The sequence below is a fragment of the Diorhabda sublineata genome, chromosome 7 (genome assembly GCF_026230105.1).
Source record: "Diorhabda sublineata isolate icDioSubl1.1 chromosome 7, icDioSubl1.1, whole genome shotgun sequence".
Lineage (NCBI taxonomy): Eukaryota > Metazoa > Arthropoda > Insecta > Coleoptera > Chrysomelidae > Diorhabda > Diorhabda sublineata.
The window spans coordinates 2499162-2525952 of record NC_079480.1 but is presented as its reverse complement, the minus strand read 5'-3'; the positions used below and the strand labels follow the sequence as shown (position 1 = coordinate 2525952).

The window sequence follows — 26791 nt, the reverse complement described above, 5'->3', positions numbered from 1 at the left end:
AGTTCTAGCAACATACAAATGGGGGTATTTGTTTATGGTTGAGGACAGAACGATCTAAATAATGTGATATGTCTATGAATGGAATCAATGGATGATACACTCAGTTCTAGCAACATACAAATGGGGGTATTTGTTTATGGTTGAGGACAGAACGATCTAAATAATGTGATATGTCTATGAATGGAATCAATGGATGATACACTCAGTTCTAACAACATACAAATGTGGGTATTTGTTTATGGTTGAGGACAGGAAAACATTACAAAATGGTTTTTTAAAGTTTTTATTGACATTTAATTTACATCGACAAATATATATAGTACTAAATAAAATTTAGCAAGATTGCTCAAATTTGTAAACATATATTTTCATATATAATAATATTATTTAATTTTATTGTCTACGAATTATACATTTATTGTCTTAGTTTATATGTCGAAAAAGTTAATATTGTCCCACACAGCTCTTTTTTTCGTAAATATTTCCAGCCCAAAATGTTCAAAGCTACATTTCTACATCTTAAATACGAATAAAATATATAAATTGGCCTTAAACTAGATTAATAAAAGTCAGTGGTAACTGTTAGGGATAACTAACCCCAAACTTTTTGAAAAAACGTTTTCATTACAAAAATAAAATTGATAATGTATGAAAAAAAAAGTTAGAAATATCGATTTGTAAATTTTTTGATAGTCTTGTAACTATTTCTTAATTTATCATCCTCAACGAGTTACCACTGGAAATATATGTATGATGATGATATTCTTGATTGGAGTAATTGTACTCAGTAAATATAACAGTTTAGTGAAACAGAAAAATAACATCTCTTACACTGATGTACCTTAAAAAGGTAAATAACTTGTCAAATATAATAATTATTGTGATTATATGTTATTTACCTATTAAAACATGGGCAATATATGGTACTTTTCATATTCCAGCATACTGTTTTATAGTTGATAGATAGATTTTCGATATGGTAACATCCAAGGAAATCGTCCTCTAAATTCCAAGTAACTCGAAAAAATATTATGAACTGTGTAAATAAAAGCATATCTTTTATTTCACGCTTCGAACTACACGCAACCAGCTAACGAAGTAAACTGAGTCATAACCTAAATGAACTTTCGAGATTGATGATTTTATCGAATATTCCCGATTGATGTAAATGATGTGGTTGATTTATGATGTAAATCATTAGATTTAGGTATGCTATTGAAGCAAATAAAATCATAATTATATAAAATCCAAAATTAGGTAAAACGTTACAACATACGTCAATATTAAAACTATAATTTTTTATATGCATTTGAAATCACTTAGAATTCAGATGTTGACAAATACTGTACTATTTCCATGTAGGATATGTTATTAGAACACATGATGGAAATTAATTTATTACAAATATTTTGATTTGAACTAATAACAGTCTCTAAAAAATAATATCGAGATGGACCAGTAACAAACAATAAAATAGTTTGTGTTCAAATCAAATTTCAGTCTCAGATAAAGGAACCACGATTAATAAGTTCAAATGTATTTCTTATTATTTTTAACAACTACGAAAAAATCATATTCAAGTTTTTATTGGAAATAATGATCGTAATAATTTTTTTGGTATCGTTAATCAAATCAAAATAGTTTATTAATAATGTAATATATAAACATGGTCATTAATTATACTGAGTACAAAATAATAAAACTACTCACCAATACAATACAAGATCAAGGTCAATAAACTCAAGATTTCATTATGTTGTCAATACAACAGAATTTTTATATTAAATATAGTCTTCTATCACCGGCAAGTTAAAAAAGGATCCAACCGTGTATATAACCGTTAAAAGATATCTTTTGAAGATATAGACGTTGTGAACAGATTGACGAATGTAGTCGTCATAAATTTTACATCTCTACTTTATTGAAAGCTTCGCGGTATTGAGGACGATTATTTAAAACGTAATTCTACACAGTAAATAAATATGAAAATAAAGAAACAAAAACTTTAGGTTTGAGGTAACAAAATAATTTTTGCGCATGCCAATTAGGTAACGTAAGCGCATGTCAATCCTTATCAAGGTTGTTAGAGGATAGGTTACCCAATAACGTCCGATCTATGCGAGACGTCATCTGTAGAAAGCCGACAGACGAGAACATAGAAATGGCCTGGTTCTTGTCGATTTGTATGGCCGTTTTTGAGGATAAATATAACACTAAATATATTTAAAATCATGAAGAAAAATTCTTCTAAAATACCCAATAGTATAACGAGGATACATGCTCATAATCATTCAAGAAATATATCTTTTTAATATATATTAATATATATAATATATATATACACAAAAAAGTTTTCTTAATCTAGATTTAGTTTTCTAAAATAATTTATACATGAATTATTTATGAAAAATATAACTTTACTATAAAAAATCAACCAAAAAAGCGGATATAAAGCTAACTATAAATGGCAAAAATCAAACGTAAGCATTGCTTATACTTCGGATTGCTTCCAGCAAGTGACGTAATAGCTTCTCCTTTTCAACAGTCATTATCTCTTTATGGGGCAACCTATTCTTTACCAACCTTGGATCGCTATGACATGAATATACCAATAGACAAATTCTAAAACGAGAGGGTGATTGTTTTTTATGAGTAGTTTTATAGTTTGGTTTCGATTTGCTTAATTTAATATTTTAGTAACAACAAGTTAAACTATTTTTGAAAAATATCGAAACGTAAAGAAAACCAGAATAATTAATTTTCGAAAGGGAGAATCCTACGAAGGAATAAGAAAGAAATATTTGGAGGTACAACAGTTTTTCAAAATAATTTTTATAATATCTTATCACGTGATTCGTATTAACCAAATGCAGTCTATCAACTATTACTGTTATTTAACATTATTAATATTTGGTCGTAAGGGGATGGTAGAAAACTCTTCTGATAAAACCGTTTTCTTCTGGTAATCGATGTAGTCTTCTAAGGGGCCTTAATAATACCGATGCGTCGTCGGAGTGGCCGTCGACTTCGGTTTCCCCATCTGGGGAAGTCTCCCTATAAAGAAACCAGGAACTACTTAATGTCAATTAAATACGTAAATGTTAGGTTAGATCGACCTAACCTAAATTAAACATTCATTCTATCTACCGTGCACTACACTACCGCTACACTGATTCTACTCCGAACATCTCTACTCTAAGTTTAATAGTTTTTGTCGGAAAATAACCTGCAAGTGTTGATTTCGCTTGCGGATCGACCGGATCTATTAAATCTCCTAATATGGCGGAAAGATGGCAACCAGCCTAATCGTGCTAATGACCCTATATGACGTTTATCCGGATTCAAATATTTTGAGCTCATTGAGGACGACGACGACGACGATGATGATGGTCGAAACCATCCGCTTTTTGCTACCGATCCTAATAAAGAATTATTCAAATCAGTGTTTCCAGGAGACGTTCCATATTTTCAATACGTAATTAAAAAATATATTGTTACGAAACCGTCCACTGACATAGACCGTGAAGCCTGTATCTAAAGTTTGGCGGACGCGCCGACTATAATTCTCATTTAAATTATGTTTTTTTTTCATATATACGGCGGTATATTGTTTTTATAACCTGTTTACAGTATGTTGTAGCCGTTTTTATAGAGTCAACTGTTACGAAAATGTTTTTATTTATTTACGGCAAATTAGAGATTTCGAACATTCTAGAAATTATTATAGAGTATATAAACGAGTATCTAACAGACGTGGTAATCAGTAAATAATCCGATGTTGTAGTGAATACATCGAAATAATAAAAAGTGAATGATGTATTTAAATAAATTAGTATGTTAAGAATTATATATAGTTAGTTAGTGATTAGTTCAGTGATTAGTCACCGGTTTAGTGTAATTAGTGTTAGTGTATAAATAAAGTAAGTGGGTAAGATACACCGTAGGTATTAATTTTTCCCTCCCCGTCGTTAAAAAACTATTTAAATAAAGGACGGATTCACCACTTCAAATCGCAGTGTAAGGGAAACTTTTTTATTATTAAAACTACGAAAAAAAGTTATTCTGCATAAAAAATTTTGTATAGTGTAAAACATCGTCAAGAAATTGCCGTTTTTTAACAATATAAGACATATTTTGTGATTGAATTTAGATCTAGGGAACAGGCCCATGCCGTATATAAAGACAAAGTTGTGTACTGTACGATGGCGCCAAGGCGCCGGAAAACCTCAAGACTCAAAAGTAAATCTTCAAAATCATTGTTATATTTTTAACTTACACATTCAATAACAACAATATCTAACATGTCAGTACTGACCTCCGACAACCATACAACTATCTCTCGTCGTTTATTATGCTGAATAAGATATTTATACAAAATATTAAGTACCTCGACATTACTTAATCGAATCGTTATAGTTACAAAGTTTGTTATATTTTATACCCTCGTGTTTGTTAATCACCTCGAATTACACGTTTTTGATTTATCGTGTCCTACAAGTAATCTTATTAACAACTTCTGGTTCAATAATCGTCACAGAAATATAGCAAAAAATGAAATACGGAGAGTTATAATCAAAATAAGAACGGTTTACATTGTACATATTGAAGATATTTGTATAAATTAGATATTTATACAAAATATTAAGTACCTCGACATTACTTAATCGAATCGTTATAGTTACAAAGTTTGTTATATTTTATACCCTCGTGTTTGTTAATCAGCTCGAATTACACGTTTTTGATTTATCGTGTCCTACAAGTAATCTTACTATATATTAACAACTTCTGGTTCAATAATCGTCACAGAAATATAGCAAAAAATGAAATACGGAGAGTTATAATCAAAATAAGAACGGTTTACATTGTACATATTGAAGATATTTGTATAAATAAGATATTTATACAAAATATTAAGTACCTCGACATTACTTAATCGAATCGTTATAGTTACAAAGTTTGTTATATTTTATACCCTCGTGTTTGTTAATCAGCTCGAATTACACGTTTTTGATTTATCGTGTCCTACAAGTAATCTTACTATATATTAACAACTTCTGGTTCAATAATCGTCACAGAAATATAGCAAAAAATGAAATACGGAGAGTTATAATCAAAATAAGAACGGTTTACATTGTACATATTGAAGATATTTGTATAAATAAGATATTTATATAAAATATTAAGTACCTCGACATTACTTAATCGAATCGTTATAGTTACAAAGTTTGTTATATTTTATACCCTCGTGTTTGTTAATCAGCTCGAATTACACGTTTTTGATTTATCGTGTCCTACAAGTAATCTTACTATATATTAACAACTTCTGGTTCAATAATCGTCACAGAAATATAGCAAAAAATGAAATACGGAGAGTTATAATCAAAATAAGAACGGTTTACATTGTACATATTGAAGATATTTGTATAAATAAGATATTTATACAAAATATTAAGTACCTTGACATTACTTAATCGAATCGTTATAGTTACAAAGTTTGTTATATTTTATACCCTCGTGTTTGTTAATCAGCTCGAATTACACGTTTTTGATTTATCGTGTCCTACAAGTAATCTTACTATATATTAACAACTTCTGGCTCAATAATCGTCACAGAAATATAGCAAAAAATGAAATACGGAGAGTTATAATCAAAATAAAAACGGTTTACATTGTACATATTGAAGATATTTGTATAAATAAGATATTTATACAAAATATTAAGTACCTTGACATTACTTAATCGAATCGTTATAGTTACAAAGTTTGTTATATTTTATACCCTCGTGTTTGTTAATCACCTCGAATTACACGTTTTTGATTTATCGTGTCCTACAAGTAATCTTACTATATATTAACAACTTCTGGTTCAATAATCGTCACAGAAATATAGCAAAAAATGAAATACGGAGAGTTATAATCAAAATAAGAACGGTTTACATTGTACATATTGAAGATATTTGTATAAATAAGATATTTATATAAAATATTAAGTACCTCGACATTACTTAATCGAATCGTTATAGTTACAAAGTTTGTTATATTTTATACCCTCGTGTTTGTTAATCAGCTCGAATTACACGTTTTTGATTTATCGTGTCCTACAAGTAATCTTACTATATATTAACAACTTCTGGTTCAATAATCGTCACAGAAATATAGCAAAAAATGAAATACGGAGAGTTATAATCAAAATAAGAACGGTTTACATTGTACATATTGAAGATATTTGTATAAATAAGATATTTATATAAAATATTAAGTACCTCGACATTACTTAATCGAATCGTTATAGTTACAAAGTTTGTTATATTTTATACCCTCGTGTTTGTTAATCAGCTCGAATTACACGTTTTTGATTTATCGTGTCCTACAAGTAATCTTACTATATATTAACAACTTCTGGTTCAATAATCGTCACAGAAATATAGCAAAAAATGAAATACGGAGAGTTATAATCAAAATATGAATGGTTTACATTGTACATATTTAGGGCTAAGTTTGAAACATTGAAATACCGGACTATCAACCGCAACCAATTAAATAATTAAGTAATATTGAGCCAAGCTACAAAATCTTTAATATATTTACTAAAAGTCGAGTTTATGCAAGTACGAACGAGTCGGAACTGGCAGTACCTTCGGGATCGCTGCCCCGCGCTGATGTGCGTGTCACGTTTAAATATTTTAAAATGTCAAAGCGTGTTATCAGTGTAGGTACATCCACGATAAGTGATGATTAGGAAGAATACCGATTCAATTTTGTCGTACACCTGCAAATTAGATAGAGAAGATCGGAAAATGACGAAAAAATCGAAAAACGAACTTTTAGAAGACGCTTTGTATTGTTGGTTTTTACAAAAACTATCAACTGGGCAACCGATTTCCGGCTCTTTACTCTGTGAAAAAGTATTACAGTTCAAACATATTGCAGAACAGCAGGAAATGCGAGAAGATGAAACAGAAGAAAATCTAGACGCGGAAAATGATGTAGGACCATCTCAAGATGAAGCAAATCAGGCTCTGGAAACAGCTCTCGAAAAACAAACAGAGTTTACTTCAGCTGAAACAAAACCCGCTTTTCGTCATACATTCGATTATCCGGACTTTCGATTATCCGACAACAATTAATCCGATTAATCGAGTTTCCACTGTACCAACGAGTTTAACGAATTTTAAGCTTCGTTTTTAATGGAGATATCGCTATTCAATGAGGACTGGAATGATTTCAAAATGTAGAAAGAAATCGAAACAAATTTGACGTCTACTTCCGGTATAACCGTATGTGCCACATTCGAGACAACATCTTGAACAAACAGCTTCGTGGTTTCAGATTTTTAACGTAACTGTACACGCCATTATCCAACTTTTCGCGCCTCACCCTGTATTGAGCTCAACATTCAATAATTGACCTTTTATCCTATTATTTTTTTTCCTATGATTAATTTCCAATATAATTATTCAAATAGCTCGTCGATTCAATTTAAACGCGTGCGTTCATCGAATTCTCATCACGTTAAATCAATAAATACGTATATGAACAATGCGTAAACACGTACCTAAAAATCTTTTAGAAACATCCGGATCCGCGTCGTGCACATCCTGCATCAAATCATCATAATCGTAAGCGTTTTGATACACGGGTAAATAATTCTCGTTGCCATTGTCGTAATAATAATCCACTTGTCTTTTGCTTCTTTTAGAATCGTCCGAAATTTTTTTATTTTCCGACAATGGTTCTTTGTAACCGATTGGATTGTTCGAAGATTGTTTACTGCCTGTATTAGGGATTGATGTTTCTGAAATCCAAACGAACAAAAGATGTTTGCAAACTAGATTAAGTTACTCGCAACTTTTACAAGAATATTCCAATAATGAAAGTAGAAAGTTGTTTGAAAGGCATTATGTTTGCGTTTGAAAGATATCTCGAGGTTAGGGAACAGGAAGTAGTCGCTTGGTGCCAAATCTGGTGTATAGGAGCTGAAGTAGAACGGCTACTAGAAGAAAACCAATACGGCTTTCGGAAAGTTCGTTCCAATCTTGTTGATTGATCTCGTCATCAGTACTGCAAAGAAAGCGATCTCAAACGACAGATGTACTGTCTAGTGGTGACGCTTGACATAAAGAACGCCTTCAACATAGCCAGATGTCGTTACGGAGGATCTTCGTAATATAACCTTGACAAGACACTTACAGAAGATGGTAGCCGCCTACTTCACAAACAAAATTCTCAAAAACAACACTTAGAACGGTCCCAAGTGGTACAAAGTCAATAGAGGGGTACTTCAAGACTCAGTGCTAGGTCTTGTGGAATATCATGGGTTATTTAAACTGATATAGGGGAGGCAAACCTCGTAGCATTCGTGGACGATGTGGCCATAGTAATTGTGGCGGAGCAATAAGAAGAGATTGCTAGGGTTCTCGTGAAGATCTCTAGACGGATACACTCAGTAGGCTTACAACTAGTAGAGCAGAGGCTAGAAAAAAGTGGATACAATAAAGGTGAAAGTCAGAAATCCGGCGAGTCAATCATCGGATATCTGGAAGTGATGAACAACATGAGGTCCAAAATAGAGGAGAAGAGCTCTCTGGGGCAACGTATTACAGAGGTACTAACGAGAAAGGAGGATGACTTCGGTCTGTTGGTTGAGCGCCCTGAGACTACCGGAGATCTACCGAACAGATAACCGAACAAATAGAATAGGTCGTTGTTGGGATGATTCGCCTAAGGAGGAATGAATTTACCGACTTATTCAGTGGGTGGACAACTGCCTCAGTCGCTACTACGGAGGTATGAATTACTATTTGATCCAGATGCTTTTTGGAGAATACCTTCGCATATTCAAGCATGAGGATTCTTCGGAGTGCCCAGCATGTACAGGAAACCTGGATAACAGCAAGCAAGTTGCGATGCTGAAAAAACTTCGTTCTGAAGATGGAAAAGCCGAACGGCTAGATCCTCCACCTGTGAAGTAAAGTCTGATAACAAATTCTGGACGATTCCCGTTGCACAAGCACCAGGAATTCCTGTGCTCAAAATCGACTCCAATTATTCTTAACTAAATAGTAGTGTATCCTTCGGTGGATGAATTAAGTAGGCCGATTTTAATTAGAGCGCTTCCGGGAGCAATGGCTTGAGGCTACCACAGCATAAACAACAATTAAATACACTATTGGAGGCGGCGGAAACTAATCTTTCGATGACCATGAGCGTACGGATTGTTTTTCATCAAACTTTCGAGTTTAGATTTTTAGAAGGCATTTTGTGTCTGCCAATGAATTTTGGATTCAATTTGGGATAGTGTAACAGCAAAACGGAATGATTCAACGAACCGAACAGTTTATGGTTCAATTGGCTAGATAAAGAATAGCATCTAATGATATTTACTTTCTGCGGAACCCAAAAACAGTTTTTGAAAAAAATAAAAGGAGATTTCAAACTTACCAGCGTTTCTTTTATATTGTGAATGTTTATAAAGGTCTCCAGATTTTGCTAGGCTACTCAAAGATCGTTTTCCCGATTGCGGCAGTTCGAAATTCCTAGCCAAACTACTGATATGCCTTTTATTTGAAAAGTTATTCAGTTCTTGTTCTTTCCTGTAGCGTAAATCACCATTTCTTGCTAAAGACTCTAAACCTGAAAATGATAATCTCGGATTTTAATATGTGGTTAACTTCATTTGCGTGAGTTATAATCTATCGTCGAATAATGCACTATTGTGAATAAAACATGTACTAACCACGCTTCTGCTCTTCCAATTGTTGCGTAAGCTGTTCATTTATTGTCATTTTAGCTAAACTTCTCTTATATTGATCAGGCTCTTCGTCCGGTATCGTCCTGATGTAGCCGTTCTTCGCCAAAGACTGCAAGTTTCTTTTTTGTTCGGGAAGACTGTTCCACCTAGTGAAATTAAGTTTGTGGTTTATCGTTAAAGTTGGACACACTTAATCCATTAGCGACCAACCGTATCCTTTACAATGTACCGGAACCGATTGTATTTATTCATAAAAGAAAACCATCAGTATGTAACTGTAAGATCTGAGGTTATGATTTATAAATGAGTCAAAAGCGAAGATATATATATACACAGAACGAAAGTACAGCCCGTTGTATTTTATGGTTTTAACCCAATGCTCAGTAAGTTCTTTGAGACCTTGGTAAAACCGTTAGAAGCAAAATATTATCGCGCTACATTCACAACACCTCTTTTGGATCCAAATGTTTTATTTAAATCTGGTCATTTCTCTTACAAAATCTCATACATTTCGAAGTACACCAAATCTTCATAATTCCACCAGACTCACAACCAGATTTCCCGCTCGAATGGACGACTTTTTGCGACGAGTTCTGGTGATTATCAAAGGGGACAAAGAACCGATTTTACACCTCTACTCGACTTATAAAGGAAAATACAAAGTTTCCTTCACTTTCCAGTTGAATTTTCGTTTTTTAAGATGCCAGAAATTAGACGCACAAATTTAAGTCGCAGAACTCGCTGGGCTGCGAGTTGAAAATATACAAGAGCAAGTAAAACTGACAAGGAATGCATGAATTTGAACGGAACCGATGGAATCGAAATCAACAACGTAGAATTGTTATACGTAACCCCTATTGGCGTTGATAATGTTACCAGGGCCACTACGTTCATTGGTTTTATAGAAAATGGGACAGATTCTTAACAGTTTTTAACTAATATTCAGCAATACAACTTATCGAGAAGGTTTTTCCCAAACATCAAAATTACAAAGAGCTTGTATGGTTGAACGGAGGACTTGTATTGACTGCAAAAACGTTGTTGTCTATAGTAATAACCCAACGCCATTCATTATAATTCAAAAAAGACTTCGAAGGCTCGTTGCAGTCCTTCGGTACTATATTTTCTTCTCATGTTGACATCCCAGTTCTTTGGCCGTCCCATTTCCATCTAATTGATACTTTCTAAAATTGGATAAGTCTGTAAATGATTTCCTGTTGATAATTGATCAAATTGACAGCTGATCCCGTATCTCGCACTATTTTTTTTTATATATAGTTGGTAGCCATGTTTATATTAATTTTTAATTTAGTTAAGTTGGCAGGGGACAAGCACTCTTAGATATACTTAAGTGACAGTGTAGTTGTGACAGGCAAACGTGCCAAAATTTGTAATTTTTAAGAACCTTTAAGTATTGAGCAACAATCCTAAGATTGTTCAGCAAGAGTTTTTGTAAATCAAAACAATTATCATTTATTCATCATTCAACAACAAAGAATCCAAACCCAATGAAAATAACAACATTTCCAGACATTTTTTTTACTGTAAACGGTATTTTTTTTGATACGTTTGATTCTTTAATTTCATTAGTATTTTCGTTGTACTGATTCGTTGTCTTCAATCAGATGACTTGAGTTCTCAGAATCAAAATGATATAGTCGACGAATTAATGACATTCAAATCCATCGTTTCCTTTACTGACCAAGACGATGTTGTCAACTATCCAACGTTAACACCTCATAATCGGATCGGTAATCATTATGTCGCGGAATATAAACCAGCCACGTCTTCGTAAAGGCACCCAACTTGTGATGAAATTAATGAAGCCACAATTTTGAAAGGGGAAGACGTTCACGGATTCCTTTGATTCCGAACGACATGCCATTCGACTTGAAACGTTTGCAATATCCATGTACACATGGACATATCCAGTCGCTGAGTGTTTGTGAATATATAAAATCCATGTTTTACGCATGGACAGTTTTATGTCGGTTGTTTCCGACTCGAAATACAAATAAAACTATTCATATACGCGCAAAACAAAAACTTATATGTTGAATATCGTAAAGCATTAGAATAATGAAGAAAAATTCCGGTATGTTCCAGAAAAATTCAGACGACGTAAATTTATCGAAATATATTTTGTGAATATGTTATCAGCGTTAATTTTAATATAAATAGGAATGTTGCGGACGAGGTTTGGTTATTAAATAACGAGACTGCAAACCTAGAGGGCGCCCTAAACGGTCGGGGTATTTGTGTAGTAGCAAATTTCTCGTTAAATTGAAAAAAACTCCGACTGAGTGCTATAAATTGTTACAATAAGCCTATGGGGACAATTATCTATCTCGTGCGCGCGTTTTTGAGTTGTGTAAGCGTTTTAGTGAAGGCCGAGAAAGCACTGAAGATGACCAAGCGCCCAGGTCGCCCTGTGACTGTTTCAACTCCGGATACAGTGACTAAAATCAATCAAATAGTGCGTGCAGATCGTCGAATGAGCATCCGGATGATTGCCGAGGCTGTAAACGGCAACAAAAAACGGTTAGAAAAGTTGGTGCCAAAAGATCTGACTCCTTGAAAGGTTAGAAAAGGATTTGCTTTGAAAGGGACCCTATTTGAGTCGATGGAAGCGGTAAAGCAAAAAAAGGCAGAGCTCCTAAAGACCCTCACCAAAGAAGACTTCCTGAACTGCTTCGATCGATGGAAAAAACGTATGGAAAGGTGTGTGGCGGGGAAAGGAGTGTATATTGAAAGGGAGCATTCGAATGTATAATAATTTTTATAATAGAAACCCTTTTTCGTAACCATTCTCGTTATTTAATAACCAGACCTCGTAGGTATTAATCCAATTAATTAAAATGAATTCGATTCATTAAATTTGTAGTAAAGTTGTAAAATTTGTTGCGAATGTATCAAATAGTGGAAATATATAATTTACGTCATCAATAAACTGTCAAATTTCGACATGTTTAAATTCACATATGAAAACCGACATTACTTATGAGATACCCCCTGTATGTATAAGTTATTAAACATAATTTTGAAGTGACCCAATCTACGATTATAAATAAATAAAAATAGATAATTAATTGTTTGATAACGCAATTCTAATTTCTTTTAAATAATATTAAAGTATTTTCTAGATACGATTCATTATGTACTATCATTTTTAATAATAAATCTTATATAGAACTCGATTCAATGGACATTTAATTTCAATCTCTCATTTCTATTGACCTATTTCTTTATTTGACAGTGTAAACTCGTCTATAGACTTTCGAATGCGGCAAATTTCAGGCTAAAAGCTACCCTCTTTACTGAAACTGAATTAACCACAAGAGTGACGCATCCCATTTAATCCAACTAGATTGCGTCGGCGGTCTTTGTATATACCAAAGAGAAATTGTTTCACAGATAATATTGACCATTAACTTTTACTCAAATTGTTCTTGTATGTGAATTTCCATTCAAATAACCGCAGGCTATTATATATTTTTTAAATGTTTTAAAACATAAAACCATCAATCAAGCTAAAAATTTTTGTTGCGTTTGTACGTGGTTTGCTACTTAAATTTTAAGATATGGCAGCACTGATGTGATTATGTCAACTGTCATTGCCATCATAAAGTTTGACATTTCTAATAGTGAACGTACTCAGAACGTGTTGTCATACGAGTGAAGTTTGACGTAAAATTATGAAAATAATTTCTACGTGTGTATAATGTGTGTGTAATAAAATAAAAAGTTTTTATACGGAAAACTAATTTTTAATTAAATTTTATGTCATATTCAAATAAATGATAGCAATAACAAAATAAGTGATCTAAATCTCCTACCTGGCTAACGCCTCACGGGCTTTCTGATAATCTTCTTCATCGTCGAGTTTCTCCAGAGCCTCTTGTACTTTTTTCAATAATTCTCTTCGTAAAGCTTGAACATGAATAGAAGGATTTTCTTGTGGGCTTAATAGTTCTAAGAGAACTTGGTTTTGATCGATAATATCATACGATAATACCTGAAACAAACCAAACTCCTTATAAATTAATAAATTTGCTTTATAAAAAACTTTGGTCGTTTAAATTTTTATCTTAGTGGGTGTAACGAAACTTTGTGTTAAAAGAAACCCAACGATGTGATCGTTCTGTCGGATGGAAGTTGTGTTTATGAAATAATCGGTAACATATTAGCCTTTTCTCAATTGCTAGCCCACTGAATGTCTCGTAGTTTGACTCCAACGGACCTCATTTACATAATCGCGATATTACATTTTCCTAAGTTTATTACTCTATTAATTCCCTTTCTACTGTCACTTCTTTTTGGTTTGTAACTTTTTATCTTTATTATTTCCAGAGGAATATTTCAGTTTTCCGTTATTTTTGTTGCGTTTGTAGCATTCGAGGTTTTCTATTTACTTTTCCGAACAAATCAAAACGAAGAAACAAGTATTCTTCATTTGAGCTAGTTTTCCAAAACATTTTCCAATCAAATTATACATTTTTTTCCACGAAATATGCGTTTTGAACGCGTAATAGGTTTCTTCTGGTGTTATTTACGTTTTTTTGTAAGATCAAAAGGAAATTATTAAGTGCTAAATCATGGATTTATGGTAAAGACAACCTTTCGGTTGCCATGGAACTCCAGAACACCATGGAAGTCCAGAGCGTTCCTCGGAAGCGAACCGTGCGTTGTACGAGCGTGGGTGTTACAAAAACTGTAATTCGGCGACTGGAACGTGGAAAAAATATTCGTCTCTTGAATGATTGAAGTTTCAGGATACTGGTTAACGGCTTGATTTTGTTTACCAACATCTTGTTTTTAAATGAAATTCATTTTTATCTTAATGGATAAGTTAAGAAGCAAAATTACCGCTACTGGAGTGCAGCCAATCCAATCCAATAAAAATATAATGCAGTGATGATTTACTTTACGTACTAAAAATGATTTCTCAAAGTTTGAACGATTTAGAATGCATAATTTCGATATAAATTATGTTGAAAGTCGAAAAATCTTCTATGGAATTTGTAAATATTTCTCCTTTTTTTCTATACGACGCAAAACTTTTTCACTTTCACTGACGAAAGAAAATAAATATATCATTCATTGTTATTCATTAATTTAGATAAAACTTCGGACAAAACCAATAATTTCAGAAAATTAAAAATTTAAGGTTATGCAAAATCATGGAAGTGAAACTGTCAACATTGAAGTGGCTAGAATCACTCCAGAGTCATTCCAGAGCGTCCCGAAAGTGTTTTGCAGTTCGGAACTGTCAACTGTCACTCTATGGAACACTCGAAACGCAACTTACTGTATGTAAATGAATACAGAACGAACAACTTTTAGATGGCGTCGTCTAAAAAAGTTGTTAGACTGTTGTTAGATCATTGTGATTAAAGAGAGAAGTTCCAAATGATTATATGAAAATGAGTGGCGTTAAACAGTTGTTTTCGAAGGCTATAAATAATGAAAAACCTGAAAATTGGGAATAGGCAGTTAATCATACGATTAAGAGAAAAAAAGAAAATGTGGAAATTACAAAAAAATAAACTCATTATTAACATTGGTCGTGACAGTTCTTCTGATTCCGATTCTGTTATGGATTTGTAGCTTCACTTATACTGAAAAGCTTTATACAGGTCCGGATTAGGATTTATAAGGCCCGGGTTAAAAATAATGACGGAGTCCCTTTAAGGAATTCGGAAATTTGGAAAAATTCACAAAATAATGTCAATACGTTAGATTTGTGGTATCAACACATCAAAAAATACAGAAAGATTTCCAAATGATGTGGCCCTCTTGTACCTGGGGCCCCCCCAAGCCATTAGCTTAATCCGGCCCTGGTTTTATATTAAAATTACTATTTATGAACGTAGGGTTGTTTAAAAATCATAATTAAAAAAAGTTTGTCATCAATCACGTGGTCGTTTTATCAGTTACGCCGGTAAATAACATATCAGCGATCTAGTACTATAAATGGCTTTAGAATAGCACCCTATTGAATTGATTATCTACCTGTAGATAGACAGAGATTCATTCAGTAGTATTGGAAGGAAAATACGACACCTCATACTAGTTGAAAAGATAGTTTATATTATTATATATGTAGTTGAAAATAATCTAGAATATTGATTTAATGAGTGAATTGACGTTCAATTTAAGCCTCAATTTTCAGCTGATTTTGTTTGTTTAACGAGAAAGCTCAAATATTTCTTCCTTTCACAAAAAAAATTAAGTTTGTATCATCATTATGAATATTTCTAGCTTTTTCTTGCTACTGTTGAAATGTAGATAATTCAACCAACATCCTGCTGGCCGTGAACATGCAAATTATTTAAATTATAAAAACTAGAGTTCATTCCACTAGCATACATTCAAGACGTCTATAAGATCGTGACTGTATGGGTCTTTCAAGATGAACCAAATCCGACAAAAGTTGTCGCGCACGAAGCACTACGTAGCAAATGGTTGCCTGCTTTTCGGAATAACTGGACATATCATAACCGTTCTATCGGAGCGGTTAATTCTGAATGGTACAGCAGCATTTGTTTGCCTGAAATCTTGGAATAAATCAGGGAAACTAATCGCGGAACACGAATCATTTTCAGCTTGAATAATGCGACCTCACAGATAACAGATCAAAGAAAAACGTTTTTGAACAGTCAAAATATCGAATTGGTGGGTCATCCGACATACAGTTTTTGTTTGCAACACCAATAATTCCTTTATATTTCTACAGATCAAGAATATATTGCGGAGTCAACGTTTTTCTACACCTGAAGAAGCGGTTGATGCGTTCGAATCGTATCTCAATCGGAATTGTTTCAAACGTATGTAAAAACGTATTGTAATCTTAATATTTTGGAAAACGATAAAGTCATATCAAATTATAAATATTTTTTTTCGTTTATCCTACATTAAAACTTTCAAGTTTTATTTAATCATATCAATGGACCGCCAATCTATGAACCGATAATGTGCTTGAATAGATTTTACGTTTCATAAGATTTGATAAGCAGAAAACTAGTTCTGAACTTCGGTAAATTGACAAGCTAGCACCAATTGGTGACTTATTAATAAACAATTTGCTTACTTACTTAATACAACTTGTGTAATATTTGGCGAAGGTGTTGTAACCGTCGCCAATTATACAAATTTATTTATATCAATTAGCTTTGTTCGCGGTAAATATCCTGAACTTGTTCTGTCACCAGATTCATGCGCAGTTTGAAATTTTCCATTCGCGGTAATAATAAAACATGTCGTGGATTTAAAATCCTATGTTCGTGGAGTACAGATTTATGATTCCGAACGTGTTCTGAATACGTCCAATATAACATCGGACATGGATAAGAATTTTTAATCTGGCGCATGTGCATTCATCCTTTTTGTGATATTTACCACGAAATATCCTCCAATCTATGTGCTTTTCGACGTAATTGTATTTCAAAAACGTGGTAGTTGACAAATATGAAGAATGAACCTTCGGCCAGTTAATTATATACATTGTTTTCTCCTAGATAGTTTTGAATTACAAATTACAAGTTCTTAAATCGTTCGTGAAGGAATGTATTCAGAATATATTCTGAACAATCTGAACAAAGCATGCGCATTCAGATTACATTCGCGATGTGTCTAAATTATCATCAACACCCTGTTGACCGTGGTGAGCATGCAAATTATTAAAATTATAAAAATACCTAAACGTGTAGGGCTCAATTCGCACTTATGTGATATCTATTTTAGAAAATTTGCAACTTGATTATTTTTTACGGGAAAAAATCACAAAATTCGTTGTTTTTCAAAATGCGATAACATCAAAAATAACGAACTTTGCACTACCGAAAATTTTCAGTTTTATTGTTTGAATTTGCACCGTCGAAAAAATGCGATAATTTATAACAGTTTTTTCATAATTATTGATAAACACGGCGGATTAAATTATCTGATTTATAGAAAAATAAACTTTTATCTATTATTTTACTTAATTCTACCATAAATATTCATTTTTTAACAAGACTTTTATACGGAAAATCAAAAATTCATCGTACTTACTTTATAAGTACTTGCAAGATAAATTATGAGGCCCAATTATAATGACGTGCGTTAAATATTTATTTATTTAAATTAAATAAAATCGCAATGAATCCGCATTTTTAACACAATGCTTTACATAAAATATTAAATGCATTTCTACATCTGGACAAGTTTTCTTGACTGCGTTTTTGGATCCATTCGATACCATCCACGTGTCTTTCAAACTTCGCGAATAAGTTACATAATGAGCTACCCCAGATGGATCGTAGGGTGGAATCCTTTCTATTACATCGCATAATACAAAAACTTCATTTTTTATACGTAGCTAAATCTCTAAGATTACTTTTAAACTTGCAAATACCATTTTCTGTTGCAGTTTCTCCGAAGTCACTTTTAATGCATAAAAAATTTCCGGTCGTCATACTTTTGGTTTTATTGTTGTTGCACAACTAAAACTGTAAATATTAAAAGCATAATCGAAATTGTTTCAATGTACCTTGCAGCATAGTTCAGAAAGGTTCTTTCATTAAATGAAAATAAAAAATTGTGTGTGTGTGTGTGTCAGCTCCGACGCACGACTGGAGTTTACTCCTTAAGTTCGATAGTCTAACTAATTCAGAATATATTCTGAATACATTCCTTCACGAACGATTTAAGAACTTGTAATTTGTAATTCAAAACTATCTAGGAGAAAACAATGTATGTAATTAACTGGCCGAAGGTTCATTCTTCATATTTGTCAACTACCACGTTTTTGAAATACAATTACGTCGAAAAGCACATAGATTGGAGGATATTTCGTGGTAAATATCACAAAAAGGATGAATGCACATGCGCCAGATTAAAAATTCTTATCCATGTCCGATGTTATATTGGACGTATTCAGAACACGTTCGGAATCATAAATCTGTACTCCACGAACATAGGATTTTAAATCCACGACATGTTTAATTAGTACCGCGAATGGAAAATTTCAAACTGCGCATGAATCTGGTGACAGAACAAGTTCAGGATATTTACCGCGAACAAAGCTAATTGATATAAATAAATTTGTATAATTGGCGACGGTTACAACACCTTCGCCAAATATTACACAAGTTGTATTAAGTAAGTAAGCAAATTGTTTATTAATAAGTCACCAATTGGTGCTAGCTTGTCAATTTACCGAAGTTCAGAACTAGTTTTCTGATTATCAAATCTTATGAAACGTAAAATCTATTCAAGCACATTATCGGTCCATAGATTGGCGGTCCATTGATATGATTAAATAAAACTTGAAAGTTTTAATGTAGGATAAACGAAAAAAAATATTTATAATTTGATATGACTTTATCGTTTTCCAAAATATTAAGATTACAATACGTTTTTACATACGTTTGAAACAATTCCGATTGAGATACGATTCGAACGCATCAACCGCTTCTTCAGGTGTAGAAAAACGTTGACTCCGCAATATATTCTTGATCTGTAGAAATATAAAGGAATTATTGGTGTTGCAAACAAAAACTGTATGTCGGATGACCCACCAATTCGATATTTTGACTGTTCAAAAACGTTTTTCTTTGATCTGTTATCTGTGAGGTCGCATTATTCAAGCTGAAAATGATTCGTGTTCCGCGATTAGTTTCCCTGATTTATTCCAAGATTTCAGGCAAACAAATGCTGCTGTACCATTCAGAATTAACCGCTCCGATAGAACGGTTATGATATGTCCAGTTGTTCCGAAAAAGCGGGCAACCATTTGCTTCGTGCGCGACAACTTTTGTCGGATTTGGCTCATCTTGAAAGACCCATACAGTCACGATCTTATAGACTTCTTGAATGTATGCTAGTGGAATGAACTCTCGGGTATGCTTTAATCTCACGGTATGTCCCATGAGGAGCTTGCAACATCAGTTTACGCCCAGCATCGATCTTTTTTGGCATAACGACCAACAGTGAGCAAAAACAAAGGATACATTATCTTATCACATTTCTTCGATTAATTGTCCGATAAGACGTGAATTTCTTCAACGTTTGTAAAGTCGTCTATTTATTCACCAATTTCATTTGTCATATATGAATGGAAACAATCCACTGACTCAACTGACTCACGTAACGTCGATGAACTCGAAAGATATTTCCGCTTGCTGCTAAAAGATGGCGATTACCCTTGAAATTACTCAAAAACATCCGTAGACTTGAGAGTATTTAAAACATCCGTAAAGGAAACGAATAAAGTCTAAAAGCTATAAAATTCTTCTTTCCGTGACACATTGCGATCGCGGGCCTACTGATACTGCCAAGGGGCCGGAAACGGCCCGCGGGCCGTGTCTTTGACATGACTGATCTACACGGAAGCTAGGGATTTGTATAATTGTTTAAAATAACACCTCAAAACTCATAATAATGTATATACTAAGATTAGTTTTAAAAGAAAAAAATATTTAAGACCATAGTTATTGGATATAGAAAAAATTTAAAATTGCAGAAACTTTTTTAATACCTTCTAGCTTCTATTCTCTTTATTAAGATACTTACTTTATGTTATAAAATTATAATTACATGGAAGTCGTCTACGTAGAGAAATTCAGTTACAACAACAGTTTGCGAGATATTTTAATTACGGAAATATCCGGGTGACGCCATCTTGTTTTAATTTACTAGCTCATTAAGCGCAAACTTGGATGAGTTTTTCGTGTAAATTCAAAAGCATTATGAATCATTTCCCATAATCAATACGCAATACGAAAAGTTTCCGTAGTATTTACAAACATTTCTTCTTTTTTTTTATCTGTCAAAAGTCGACGTAAATGTGACAAATAATTATTCAACTACTGTTTATTACTACATTCTTCTTCTCTAAATTTTGCTTCGTTGTTTGTTTGTTTGTGAATGAATCGATATCCAGTAACAAAAAATCGAAATCATATAATACGAAATATCGATTCCCGCAACTATTAATTGCGAGCATGATCGAAGGTCCGAGAGGGATCGAAAGTCGTAAATACACGCCGCAAGAAATAGAGAAATAATGGAAAATGTTACCGCCAACATCCATTAAAGAATAGAAGAAGAATATCCACAATCTCGCGAATAATTCGTTTGAGTTTGAGTCAAATTATTTTCAAACTTAAAACACTCAAAATGGATGAAATTTTTGTTTTCTATATACTGTTTATACTGTTTTGTAACACCTGATATGCTACAAACTGTTAGAAATAGATTTGAACAAAATCTGTATTATTGTATGAAATCAATTTTCAACATTTGTTAATTTAAGGTTTTAATAAATGGATTTAAAGGCTGATTTACTTTTTGGAGTTTACTCCTTAAGAATCGATTTGCATATATAAGGGAGGAGTAAAATCTATCGATGAATGACCTCGTTACGTTTTTGATGCGCACCCTATGATGCGCAACTTTCTAATTTGTCAGTGTCAACATACTTATATTGTTGTCATTGTGAAGTTTTATTATCATTGTGTTCCGCTAAAGTGAACTGAAAGTATTTTCAAATAAATATGGCAGAAAGAGGTGTAGATGATATTGCCAGAACATCTAACAAACACGTGGTTGCAAGGTACGTTATAATTCATGTATTATATGTATATGCATGTGCAATTCGTAGTTATTAAATATTTTAATAATTATCGATGTAGTTCATATAAATATATATTTGAAAACGACACATAAAATTAGATAATCAACCCAAAATGAATTATCGAGCGCATCCGCATAAAATAGAAAATTTCTAACCTAACCAAAAATTAATTTTTTTGTCGATGTCTATAAATTCTTCCACGTTATTATGATTTATTTTATAAATAATTTTTAAATATTAACAACTGTAGTCAATAATTCGATAATATTATCAGAAAAATCGACAATATTTTTTCATTATAATAATGTTTTTATATAATTTTCTTTCGAAAAGTTATTTTTTAGCTTATTTAAATAATTTTCCTGTACTATTTATTATTGTATGTAAAAGATTTAGTGACATAATTATCTTTTTATAACCGTTTTTGTTAATTATTAAGATAATATTATATTTTAAATAAAAAATTAATTATAATAATTTAAAAAAAATGTTTATAAAAACATTTTTTTTATCAATTTTCTTAAAGTTTAAAATTTTTATAAGGGGCCATCCATAAAGTACGTCACACGTTAATGGGGAGGGAGGGTATCACCGAAGTGTGACAAGGGGCATGGGGGGGTCAATAGTTTTGTGACGTCACATGTTAAAATTTAAAATACGAAAACGCAAAGCTTGGATGTGAATTGGAAATTTAAAAAATTTTATGAAATGTTGGACTTTATGTTGATTTTATTAGATTATTATTTAATAAAAATAAGTAAAAAATGAAAATAACTGTTTTCTCTCGTTTAGTTTTAAATACATACATAAATTTAAAAAATGTGTGACGTCACATCAGGAGGGAGGGTGTTATAAAAATGTGACAACCTGTGACAAGGACGGGGGGAGGGGTTCAAAAGTCCTAAAATTCGTGTGACGTACTTTATGGATGGCCCCTAATTATGCATTTATAAATATTCTGGCAATCAACCAATCTTTTTTAAGTTAAATAAACTCTTTTTGCGTCTGGTTAGACTATCGAACTTAAGGAGTAAACTACGATTGTAGTTGTTTCCACTCGTAATAATTTGTATTTTTCGTTAATACCCAAATTATCGACTTAATGTCTTTAAAGCCGTTTTCGCATTAACTGTTTCAGTAAAATTCAACAAATAGGGTATCATTAGAAAGACAATTTTGTGCCCTTTCAAATAATATATCAATCGACCCCTCTTTCTATTTAAAATTTTAGGGTTCTTATTCACATTTATCCCCCTCAAAAGCAAAATCGACGTGTCCGAGCATTTTAGGTGCAAACTTTTCGTTAGACGACCCTGTATATATGTTTAAATTGACAAACGTACGTTTGCAAAGCTAAATCGAACAGACACATAGTTTTTACTGTGCAATAAAAATCAAATTGAAACGCTATTATTATTGCTTTTGAACTTGCCAATTCGCGCCTGACTGAATTCCTATACGAATCGTTAAAATTGCTTTTTCATTTATTGAATTTCTGATATTGAATTAATAAATCCCGCAGGTTTAACCTCGATTCCACGAATTCAATTAATTATACCGCCTGTATGGTGCATTTATTATTAAAATATAGTTTTATTACGTCGTAAAATTTCTATAATTTATGTCAAATCCTCTGTGTAATCAATTTTATGTATATGTAATGAAATTCCTGGAATATCGATTCCTTGGCGCTGTCACTAAGTTTACCAGGGTGATTTATGATAAATCAAAACAGAAAACTTACTTAGGGTGCTGGTCTGAGATAACGGACAGTATATTTGAATTCTGTTAATTAAAATTAGGTAATTGAATACCAGCAATACCTAAAAACTTGAATTATAAACGATAACATTCTTAATAGAGTCGGTAAGATTACAATCCTCGATTCAGCCAGGTATAAGGTACAAGTCATTTGTCATTTGTCATTTGTCAAGTGTCAAGTGAGTTTGGAAACGCCACCCCTCAAGCCAATGCTCAGTTTAGGTAAAAGATGGAAATTTCTAGACGTTAGGTCGGGACTGTAAGGTGGGTGTTTGAAAATGTCACACTGAAAATGCTGAAGGAAGTATTGGGTTAAGCGAACGCTGTGGCGACGGGACATCTGCATTGTTTTCCCTGGCTACACAAGCAACAAAACTTTTTGGTCTTCCAAAACATTTGCCACAATCTTCCGCCTGTTGAAGGTTCGTTTTAATTTTGTGGGCCTCGTTGGAAAATTTGTGTGCATCAATTGTCGTGTCGTTTCAGGCGTGTCATGACTCATCATCTATAACAATAGATTTAACAACATCTTCTTCATCAGTATCGTGAAGGTCAAGAAACTTCAAAGCAGCATTCGGCGAGTTTTTTCTTTCAGTCAGTGAACATAGTTGGGACCCAGCGAGTACAAAGTTTCCGTAATTAACGTGCGTTCCGTATTAAATCCAATCGTAATCCTCTAAGTGATAATAACATCCGTAGATAGTAACATCAGTTTGAAGACATTTGTGAAGGAAAGAGCACGGGGATGATCCAGAGTTGGTGAAGAGATTCGTGTGTTAGTTCAGAAGGCTAGTCGTCAATTATGTCGACTGTTTGGATGGTTTTAACTTTCTTGCCGTCTACAGTTATTACTGGCTGTAAATGGCTTTTTTGTACCATAGCCCGGCGGAAAGATAATGGGTCTTTCTTTTTTGGTGAGGCAATATTAACCGGGACTGCTTAGGTACCTTCTAACTCTACAGCAACGGTTCGTCTTCAGTTTGAAGAACATGAACCTTAGAACTTCATAATCTAACAATGCTTACATGCTTAATGATGGACGCGATTGGTTTAACGTCGCTGTACCCGACCCCGTTGCAAACCAGATTTGACGCCAGGTGATTTCGACCTTTTGGCGTGTCATTAAGGATCGTTTGTATGTTTTTCTACTACCAGCTGACATTTCAAAAGTAAAAAAGAGGGATGACATAACTATAGCAGCAATTATTGAAGAACCTTTGGAAAAACCTCGACTTTAGACTTGAAGAATGTCGTGTGACGAATGGTCATCATATTGGACACTATTGGAAACCCCGTACCTTCTATCATTTGTTTCAGTTTTTGCCAAATAAAAATATCAGAATAGTATAATGTGACGTATACAGGGTGTTCCGGAGCTTAATGCGAAAAATTAGGGTATTTTCAATAAATAATTATGTTAATTTTCTTCAGAATGTCTCTTTATGGCGAACGGTTTACTTGTTACGCAGAAATCTACATATCTCCTAAACCAGCGGTCTTCAACCCGCGGCCCGCGGGCCACTTGCGGCCCGCGCTCGGTTTTTTTGGCGGCCCGACAATATCTACAAGTTTGCGTACAGCTGGTCAATTTCTGACCATAATATCACATCATAAAATGCATATTGACCCAAATTTACATAAACAGTAAGATTTGTTTAATTGGTTGGCTCGAGTTCGGTTATTTATTACGTCACCAAACCGGTTTCTCGAAGTGGACCATTCTACTGTTTGTTTCCCGTCCTTGAGGCGCGCCTACCTACGCAGCAACGACTCACATATGCGCGTGGGGCGTGCGTTTGAAGACGCCGACGGTTTGATTAGTTTCATTTCGCTACTGAGAGTCAGCGTGTACGGAAGTGTTTGTGTACTGCGCTGATAGTTGAAGTGAATTATCATTTGCATTGTCTCGTTTGTAATGAATCAGTTTCTGTGTTAAAAGAACACAATATCAAACGACATTATGATTCAAAACATTCCGATAAGTTTGCACATCTTCAAGGACAATTCGCTGACGGCGAATTCATAAAAGAATGCATGGGAGCAGCAGCAGAAGTTTTGTGCCCCTCACAAAAGCAACTTTTCTCCAAAGTGAGTTTGTCTGGTGTTACCGGCTGGTGTTACGTCAAATTTGATTGGAATCACCACCGGCAATGACTGGCTAAAACGAAGGACTTTTTGCTTTGATATAGAAAAACAATCCCGATATCTCTTTCGTACAATATCACTGCATTATTCATCAGGAAAGGAATTTATGTGCAAAATCGATTAATTTTCAATATTTTATGTGGTGAAAATTGTCACCTTTATCAAATCTCGGGGCTTAAATCAGGGGTTTTTAAAAGAAACGAATGCTGAATATGTGGCTGAATATTTTTGCGATGTTCGTTGGCAAAATGTTGAAACTTGTGTTAGATTTGCGGAAGGAAATTGCTGCATTTATGGAAAGTAAAGACGAAGTCGTCCCGCAATTCATTGATGAAGCTTGGATAGGCGATTAGGCTTTTTTTACCGACCTTACAATGCATTTCAATGACTTAAATGAATTGTTTGATAATTTTAAAACGTTTGAAGCGAAGCTGGACTTGTCAGATTTCAGACATGGATAAATATATTTCTGCGCGCTTCAAGATCTGAAAACAGAAATCGAATCACGTTTAATCGATTTTCGAAAAAAAAAATTATTCGCACGACCGTTCAGTGTTTCTGGGGAAGATGTACCTGAAGAAATGCAGATGGAATTTATAGAGTTGCAGTGTAACTCTGTTTCAACGGGATAAATTCTCTCAAATGAAGATGGTGAAATCCAAAACAAGGACCAGAATTACCGAAGTTCATCTTGAAAATAGTTTGAGAATTGCAACAACGGCTATTGGGCCGGATATTGATGAATTAGTTAAGAATAAACAAGGTCAAATACCCCACTGATTAAATTTGAATGTTTTTGTAAATAAATAAATGTATATATGTATGTTTTTATTATACTGCGGCCCTTAAGTTCAAAAATCGATTAAAAAATGTTTTTGTGCTTTCTTTAGATTGTACAGGTTGTCCCTGTAAAACTTACGGATTGTTTACCATTGGTTGTGAACTGCTCCTGACTTTCAAAAAGTAGTTTAGAATTATTTATTCCGTCAAACGTACTACATAGACATACGTAATAATCTATTAAAAATTCATAATGTTCGAATGTATAATTTAGAAAATATACTTGAAGTTTAGATGTCGCAACTTTAAAAGCCTATAATTCAGAAACGCGGGGTCGTATGTTGTTTTAACATACTTTAAAGTAGCGAAACACTCTGTACATTTTAATAACATAACATTGATTTTTAAATAATAAAAATTGTATTCGAAAATTAGATTTTTGTGTTTGTTAGAAACTGCGTTAGTTTGAGTACGCCCTATATATCCAAAGATTTTAATTACACATCGAATATAAAGTATAATAATTTGATAATACTAGCACGTGTTCTTATTCACTTGATTGGGAATATTGATTGAAAATTACTCACCCTGGATGATTTGATGAAAAAAACAATAATTCCAAAAACAAAATTCAACTCTAAAAATTTACTCATGCTCTTCGAAATAAAGAAAAACTACAAAATAATTTCCTTTCAACTGTTGATTCAGATATCAACACGTACGACTTCACATCTCGT

General features: G+C 33.2%; 1 protein-coding gene across 3 annotated transcripts; it reads right to left on the bottom strand.

The window, feature by feature from the left end:
* Positions 1–267: 267 nt before the first annotated feature.
* On the bottom strand, positions 268–26791 carry LOC130446407 (neuropeptide-like 1). Of its 3 annotated transcripts, XR_008910146.1 has the most exons (8): positions 26642–26791; positions 13588–13766; positions 9737–9897; positions 9442–9633; positions 7556–7795; positions 3227–3419; positions 900–3054; positions 268–841 (listed from the first exon to the last, which is right to left on the bottom strand). XR_008910146.1 is itself a non-coding variant. In XM_056782653.1 (7 exons), the coding sequence occupies exons 1-7, from the start codon at positions 26705–26707 to the stop codon at positions 2904–2906; spliced, it is 1182 nt and encodes a 393-aa protein (XP_056638631.1). In that variant the 5' UTR covers positions 26708–26791; the 3' UTR covers positions 268–2903. The 3 variants fall into 3 exon arrangements, 2 of the variants coding, with proteins under 2 accessions (XP_056638631.1, XP_056638632.1); XM_056782653.1 differs by having other exon boundaries at positions 268–3054; XM_056782654.1 differs by lacking the exon at positions 3227–3419 and having other exon boundaries at positions 268–3054.

What these genes read in the sequence shown, in the direction of transcription:
- LOC130446407 (XM_056782653.1), bottom strand. Translation starts at nt 26,707, where the DNA reads ATGAGTAAATTTTTAGAGTTGAATTTTGTTTTTGGAATTATTGTTTTT. An exon ending in TTTTCATCAAATCATCCAGG is followed by an intron (nt 13,767 to 26,641) that starts GTGAGTAATTTT and finishes GGTTTGTTTCAG; the next exon opens with GTATTATCGTATGATATTAT. An exon ending in GCCCGTGAGGCGTTAGCCAG is followed by an intron (nt 9,898 to 13,587) that starts GTAGGAGATTTA and finishes TAATTTCACTAG; the next exon opens with GTGGAACAGTCTTCCCGAAC.